At 30.6% G+C, this 8721-nt stretch overlaps 1 protein-coding gene across 2 annotated transcripts in view; it reads left to right on the top strand.

The window, feature by feature from the left end:
• The window catches only part of LOC107663499 (alpha-1,6-mannosylglycoprotein 6-beta-N-acetylglucosaminyltransferase A-like), an 84597-nt gene that overhangs the window by 55579 nt on the left and 20297 nt on the right, over positions 1-8721 (top strand). For both annotated transcript variants that reach the window (XM_016453730.1, XM_016453735.1), the window contains 3 exons: positions 4587-4756; positions 4838-4972; positions 7278-7411. In XM_016453730.1, the coding sequence (XP_016309216.1) occupies positions 4587-4756; positions 4838-4972; positions 7278-7411 (439 nt within the window). The remainder of the gene's footprint in view (positions 1-4586; positions 4757-4837; positions 4973-7277; positions 7412-8721) is intronic.

The following is an 8721-nucleotide window of genomic DNA, read 5'->3' as shown; positions in this document are numbered from 1 at the left end:
TTATCCCTGTGTGCACCAAACCCATCTTGAGTGTTTGTTGCTAAAAAGCTATTTTTTTAGTTACATCTGACCATTGAACCCAGTCCCATTTGAAGTTCCAGTCGTGTCTGACAACAGAATATCCTGGGGATTGTTTTTGGATGAGAGCATTTTTTTTCTTTAAACCCTCCCAAACGACATGTGGTGTAGGGTGCTGTTTGATTTTTTTTAAAGGTTTTCTGACCCCGAGACTCAACTATTTTCTGCAATTCTCCAGCTGTGGTCCTTGAAGAGTCTTTAGCCACTCAAACTCTCCTTCTCACCGTGGTAAATATGAATGGGAATATACTTCACAGATATTTTACTCATAAGAATTTCTAGGGGTACCAATAATTGTGTCCAATGTGTATTAGAGAAAAACATTTATGTCTCCCCCATTTTAAATTCTTATTCTCCAATGAAAGGTTAGATTTATGTGAATTTTTTAAATAAAAGATCAAAATGATTAACAATGCAGATTTATTTTCACAGCCTTCTTTGATTATATTTTCTATAATATACAATTCCCTTCGTTTGGTCTCGTACTGTGTCGCGTACCTTGTCGGTGTCGTGCGCTTTGCTTGGCCGTTTGTTGTGATGGGCAGGAGGGTGTGTCCAGCTGGATTCAATTTGAGTTTTGTTAAACGAATAAAAAAAGAGAGCTTGGTTTACCGCGGCTGTGGTCGTGTGCAGACCGAGGAGTGTGGAGACCGTCGGCTCTGCCGTGCGACTCCACCGGGCAGGGACACCGAATGGAAATGAAATAATATATATACAGTATATTGATTATTTATTTTAAATTGTACATGTATATGTATGTGTGTGTGGCTGTACATACACATATGTAGTTGTTTTTTGGTGTAGTGTTATGTTAGAATCATTATTATACTCGTACCTTTTGTTATTTTAATATTTTGAATTGTTTTTAGCTTTATTTTTTTTGTTTTCATTTAAATGTTTAGTTTTGAAATGTTGTATGCCATTATTTTTGTAATTCCATTTGATGCGTTAGTGAACAGAAATAACCCCAAATATAATAATAATAATCATAATAATAATAATAATAATAATTTATTAATAATTTTTTCATAACCATTTCTTACTATGTGTCAGTAAGTTGTTGTTATTTTAGCATGTGTGTTTGGCTCAGTGTTATTTTTATTTTTTTAGGATTACTGATAAACTAATGTACTTGTTGTAGTAATGTTGTCATTTTATGAGTTTTTTATTATGTATATATAGGCTTTTTATTAAGTTTTAGTTGTATTTAATTTGAGTTATTTCAGTACTTCAACATACAAAATGGAAATGAAATAATATATATATATATTGAATGTATTTATATATATATGTACATGTATATGTATGTGTGTGTGGCTGTACATACACATATGTAGTTGTTTTTTGGTGTAGTGTTATGTTAGAATCATTATTATACTCGTACCTTTTGTTATTTTAATATTTTGAATTGTTTTTAGCTTTATTTTTTTTGTTTTCATTTAAATGTTTAGTTTTGAAATGTTGTATGCATTTGTCATTTTTATTTCATTTCTTTTATTTTCTTAAATGTGTGTATATATATAGTATTTATAGAGTTTTAGCTTTTAGTTTTAATTACTTTTTCTTATTTGTAAGTCGCTTTGGATAAAAGCGTCTGCTAAATGACTAAAAGTAAAAGTAAAGTAAATATTTACCAAGGGTGCCAATAATTCTGACCACGACTGTACTTGTTTTTCATGAATGTATTTTACCTACAATACAAAGAACAATGTGTAACATTTTACCAGATTTAGTCCTACACGTACTCACTTTTATGTTCCCCACTAATGTTATTTCACTAAATATTTATATTTTATAAAATTATTGTGCACTCATGATTTTTCTAGAATAACCTTTGCTGCTGAATTATCCACCAACCTAGTTTATAATAGTATTATTTTCATAGATTATCATTATATATTTTTTATTTGTTATTTTTTATTAAAATTAAGTTGTCTATATTTGGTAGATTGTGTTTAACACATAAAAGAAGTGACGATCAGGTCAACACAGAGAAGTACATTAATTCTACATTGATAAAAAAAAATGTGCTGGTATCGGATTGATATCGGTATTGACCCATACTCAGAATTTTCAGTATTGGTTCAGATCGGTTCTAAAAAAAAAATGGTATCATTGTATCCCTAATTTATTATTTATTAGTTATTTAGGATATAGTTTTTCACGTTCCGATTACAATGTCAAAATATTCTTAAGAATAAAACATTCTTTGTTCTTTAAAAGAGTGTACTTGCATTATTATGCTATTATATTGTCATACTGTCATTAATCAGTGGCGTAAAATTGTCTTTAAATTACTTATTTTAAATTAAAATAACTTTAAATTATATCATTTATCGCATTTAATTTTGGTGCAATATATCGCACAACAAAAAGTAGTTATCGTGACAGCCCTACACACGGCGTAAATAAGAGATTGATTGTGTAGCTAGTGATTGATTATATCAGGAGTTTTTGCGTGAGTAAAGGTCCTTACAAACTGAGTCCGAAATTTTCGTATGCGTTTTTTCGTATTCATCATCCTTTCCTATCAAAATGCTTGTTACGGATGCGAAAACGCAGAAAATAGAATCTGATCCGAATTTTTAATGACGGACGAAAGTTTCGGAGGCAGACTGTATACGTGATTGACACAACGTGAGGTCATATTTATTTTTTTAACGTGCGAAAATTTTGGACGAGAATTTCAGACTCAGTGTGCAATGACCTTAAGTTCAGTCAGTTGTGGTATAATAGGAGTCCATTGCTCGGTTTCTCTACATAATCCTTTGACAATTTGAAGAAAATTTTGTTTGTCTAATAGGACCGAACGTCCACCTATATGTTTCAGGAGTGACAAACGCGAATGTAAAAGTTGCGCGAGTGAATCCGCTAAATTTTTCCACTGTCTTTGTCGCTTTTTTCACCCATGATGAGTTTGCATCCCTGAACAATGCAGCTGGCGTTCCCGCCCTTTTCCGAATGAATAATTCAAACGAATGCAGATAGACGCACTTTCCCAGGAGCATCTTTGACTTTATCTTTCACCTGTTTAGAGCTTAAAGCATGTCACGGTTACCCATAATCCTCCGGTGATACTTATCCACCACACAAATGTGACTGTGTGTGAGTCCCTTGAGATATTAATACTTAAACAAATGCCGTGAATAAAAAATGTATGACTACGCCATACAGATTCTGACATGCCAGAGAATTTAAGAGACTGCAACCCACAGTTTTTTAACCCAAAATGCAACCTTCTCTTCCCATTTACTTCTTCACAATAGGCATAGTTAAGATATTTAAGACCACTAAAAACATGTTGGCAATTATTTGAGCCAAATATTAATCATTCAATTTAGTGGAATCAGACTTTTTGATCAGTTTTAATCAGGCGCATCAGTTTAATAATGAAAATTTAGTATGATTTTAATATTATAGAAAAAATGAAATAAAAATACTATGGGATTCATCTTTATTTGCATTGTTTATTGTTCTAATAAATCATATTTATCAATGTTTTTTGAGTATTAGTTATATTTTCGTAAGTATTATTAATACATTTAATATATATATAATGTTATTATTACATTATAAAAATATAGATTTTTTGATTTTGTGATTAATAAGCATATTGTTTAATTACTAGTAAAATTACAATGACTGTTTAATATATTTTATATATTGGTGTATATTACTATTCATATTATTTAGTATTTAATTATTTAAATATTTTATTATTTATTATTTATTTAAATAGTTATTATTTATTGATGAAATAATCAAAGGTTTTTTAAGTTAAAATGTAAGTACTATTTTTATTTATATTTTGTATTTATTTATTTGTTATGTTATTATTATGTTTTTAAAAAGTTAACCGTAATATTTCAATACTCTGCTTTTATCGGAGTATGGAATCATATTTTGATCATTTTTAATTAGGACTGCCAATTTGATATGTTAAATTTAGCTTCATTATTGTTAAAGAAAATAAATATTATGCAATTAAATAAAATATAGTTAATTCGTGTAATGAATTTAGTGCTGTCAAACAATTAAGCGCTTTCCAAAATAAAGGTGTTTGTTTATATAATACATGTTTGTGTACTATATTTTATATATATTAAAAAATACACACACATACAGTATATATTTTGAAAATATTTCACATGTAATTACATGTATATATTTATATTCATATAATTTATATTATATATAAATATATTGAATATTTTTTTTAAATAAATGCATGCATGTGTGTGTATTTATATATACATAATAAATATACACAGTACACGCACATATATTATGTAAACAAACTTATTTTGGATGCGATTAATAATTTGACAGCACTATATGAAAAATAATAATAATAATTGTTATTATTGCTATTTTAATGTACTGTATTTTTAATTAAAGTTTATTTAAATGTTAATTATTAACACATTTTTTTATTAAAATAAAATTTATATTTTGTTTAAAATGTGTAAAATATCTTCTTTTTTTTTTCTGGTTTGTTTTTCTCTTAGATCCTGGTGCACCTGGGTCTGCTGACGAAGGAGTCTGGTTTTAAGATAGCAGAGAACGCGTTCAGCGGCGGTCCTCTGGGCGAGCTGGTTCAGTGGAGTGACCTGATCACCACGCTGTATCTGCTCGGACACGACATCCGCATCTCAGCGTCTCTCGCCGAGCTCAAGGAGTGAGTCTCCAACCCCTTCTCTGTCCTCAATTCTTCAGTCAGGTCCATTCAGTGCCATTTAATTCAATTCTGTGTCTCCAGGATCATGAAGAAGGTCATGGGCAACAAGTCCAGCTGCCCTACAAAGGGTGATAAAATTGTGGAGCTCATCTACATAGACATCGTGGGTCTGGCTCAGTTCAAGAAGACTCTGGGCCCATCCTGGGTCCATTATCAGTGAGTTCACATCACATTTGTGCTTTAGTATGAAGTATTTTCCTCTGACACAGTTTCTTCAGCTCTGTTGAGAAACGCGACACTCGGGCGTTATTGACCACGTAAGCCGTTTGAAATGAGTCTGAACCTGATCTCCTGATTTTATCTCTGTCTTCAGACACTGAGACAGATTCTCGTGTGAATCCGAGCTGTTATTCCAGCCAGGATTGGGCTTATCTAGTAATCAGGGTCGTCTGACCTGATATGATCCATTAGCTGATACCAAACACAATCATTTGCTAATGGATAACTCCCTGTAGTGTTAGAAATCCCCTTTACTGTAGTCAAATTTATAACGTCTGTGTATAAAAATTTGTCAAATTCTCCAGAAAATTATTTGCTTTATTTCAGTTATTTTTTTTTAAATAAAAAAACTTTGTAAAATGAAAAGCACCAAATTTTTTCAATCAAAAGTAAAGTTTTCGTTAGAAAAATGTGCTTAATTGTCATGAAAAAAAGCCAAAATCCTGATGATGATGATGATAATAATAAAAACAATAATAATAATAATTATTATTATTTTTATCCATAACAATATTATTATTAGTAGTAGTAGTAATAGTAGTAGAAGTAATATTAATACATTTTTACTTTACGTAATTACATAATAATAATAATGTTGTTATTATTATTATTATTAGTAGTAGTAGTAGTAGTAGTAGTAATATTTATATTTTGACTGTTAATTAAATATTATTTAATAACAATGATGATGAAAATAATAATAATTATTATTATTACTATTGTTAGTAATATTATTTAATTTTGACTTAAGTAAATGTTATTTGAGTTTTCAAAATAACACAATTAAATGTGCTTAATTGTCATGAAAAAATGCCAAAATACACACAATAAAGATATTAAAGTTATTATTATTATTAGTAGTAGTAGTAGTAGTAATATTATTTAATTTTGACTTATTTTTTCTTGTATTAGTGGTTATTTCACCACAAAAAAAGAAAAAATATAGTTTGTATTACAGTACTTAACTTGTTTTTTTTTAATTACAGTCATTGTTTTACTTAAAGAAGATCCAAGAGTAAATCTTAAGTCATATAATAAAATAAGAAAAATATTGTACCATAATTTAAGTCCTTTTTTAACTACAAGATTTAAAATCAAAAGTGCCACATTTGTCCACCAAAAGTCAAGTTTTTCATTAGAAATGTTTTGCTTGTCATAAAAAAATTCCAAAATGCAGATTATCTCAAGTCTCAAGTCTCAAGTCTCAAGTCTGCTTTATTGTCAATAACAGGGTTAGTTGTCAATGTACAGCACATACACACAGAGAATTGAAATTGCGTTACTCTCAGACCCTTGGTGCATACGTTGGAAAGTCTATGTGTTGGTGTATTTTTGGGAACACACTCTTTAAGTCTGCGTGGTTGAAATCCCCAGCCAAGATGAGAAAAGCATCAGGGTGGGCTGTCTGCTGCTCACTGATGTGCTGGTACAGTTCATTTAGTGCCTCGCTCCTGTTGTTGTTGTTGGAGCTGGGAGGGATGTATACAGCAACGAGCAGTATGGCTGTATATTCCCTCGGTAGATAGAACGGCCGGCACTTAATAATCATAAACTCCACCAGGGGTGAGCAGTGTTTGCAGATCACAACAGCATCGCGGCACCACGCATCATTAATGTAAACACAAAGCCCTCCGCCGCGGGTCTTACCTCCCTCGACGCGAGCTCTGTCCGCTCGATAGCATGTCAGCTGATCGAGATGAATAGCGCAGTCCGGAACGCTGTTGTTGAGCCATGTTTCCGTGAACACAAAAACACAACAGTCTCTTACAGTCCTCTGAGTTGAGCGTAGTAGTCGGATGTAGTCCAGTTTATTGTCCAAAGAGCGTACGTTAGCCAGTACGATGGTGGGGATAGCTGGCTTGTGTGGGTTAGCCGCTAGCCTAGCCCGGATACCTCCGCGCTTACCCCTCTTCTGCTTCAAGATTATAATTGTTATTGTTATTATTTCTATTATTCTTAGCATATTGTAATGTATAATGTAATGCCTTTTTTGTCATTCTTCTTTAAAATAAACATACTAAAAATTTAAAAAAGATAGTTAAGTGTATTTTATAAATATATACACACATATACAAAAAACACTATGCAGCATCCAGATATTTTATATATTCAAGTTTTGACTTTAGAAATATATTATTATTATTATTATAAGCATTGTTTAATGTACAGATGTCAGCACTCTGTAGATGGTTTGTGCACTGTTGTTATATGCCCACACTCCAGCTTTGAACGTGTGTTTTAGGTGCATGCTGAGGGTCCTAGACTCGTTCGGGACGGAGCCGGAGTTTAACCACGCCCACTACACCCAGTCGAAAGGGCACAAAACTCCGTGGGGCAAGTGGAACCTGAACCCCCAGCAGTTCAACACCATGTTTCGTAAGTCTGCATGAGAGAGGCTTTGTGCGTGTGTGTGTGTTTAACCTTTCCCGTTTTACTCTTTGGACATGGAAACTTTATCCGGGGTTCCGGGGGTTTGGGTGGCGTCTCCGATCGGCTCGGGCTCTGAATAGCTCTTTTGTTTACCAACAGACTTTGACATTCTCATAAAACATGAGGCTTTCCAAGCAGAACTGCTCTTATTTCTGATTAAGCCTGTTTGAGAGCAGAGATTGCTTACATGTTTGAACGCTTTCTGAAGAGTAACTAACAGCTCAATCTCACCAAACTCCTCAAGAATAACAAGTCATATTATCAATATTATTTTACCACAAAATCAAAAAAAGAAAAGAAGATAAAAAATATTGTATTATAATATCTTTTTATTGTACTTTATTTACATTTCAGTCATTGTTTTAATTACAAACATTTTAAAGTAAAAAATTAAGTCATATTATAAGAAATAAAATAAGAAAAAATATTTTAAAAAAGAATAATAAGAAACGAAGATAAATATTGTATTATAGTATTTTTATTTATTTATTTGTTTGTTTATTTATTTATTTTACATTTCAGTTATTTTTTTAAACTACAAAAATGTTTTTAAAATCAAAAGTGCCACATTTTTTGTTGGAAATGTACCTAATTGTCATGAAAAAATACCCAAATGCAGATGATGATGATGATTATTAATGTTATTATTCATGTTATTGTTACTTCATGACTTATTTTTCTGACATATTTGCAAAATTTTCTACCATATTCTCATTAACATCATTAATGAGAATTATGTTAATAATGTGTTTTGAAGGTAATGTTTTACTTTTGAGTATTGTTTTAATGCTTAAAAAAATTCTGAAAATAAAAATGGAAAAAAAGTCAAAATGGAAAAGATTAATGTATGCAAATATATATATTTTTTACAATGTTTTTTTTTTCATGACAGTTAAGCTCATTTCCTCTCCATATTTTCATTCTCATATTTTTTAATATAGTAATGATAATAGTAAAAAAAACTTTATATTTTATCTCAACTTAAATTGAAGACACTACAACGTATTTTAGTATATCATTAATATATTAATAATAGATCATGGTTTTGCATTACCTCAATGACAGTTTATTAACTTTCATGGAAATAAATCATTTTATATTTTGCATTTTATTGCTTTATTACTATATTGAGCTCATTTTTCGCCATATTCTCATGACCATAATTTGTCTGTTTTACTTGTGAGCTTTTGCCATTCTTAAAAAATTACTAAATATAATAATAATAATAATAATAAAAATCAAGATCAAGATAAAGA

Source organism: Sinocyclocheilus anshuiensis, unplaced genomic scaffold (assembly GCF_001515605.1).
Source record: "Sinocyclocheilus anshuiensis isolate Anshui unplaced genomic scaffold, SAMN03320099.WGS_v1.1 scaffold77, whole genome shotgun sequence".
Classification (NCBI taxonomy): Eukaryota; Metazoa; Chordata; class Actinopteri; order Cypriniformes; family Cyprinidae; genus Sinocyclocheilus; species Sinocyclocheilus anshuiensis.
This window is presented reverse-complemented; position numbering and strand designations above follow the sequence as displayed.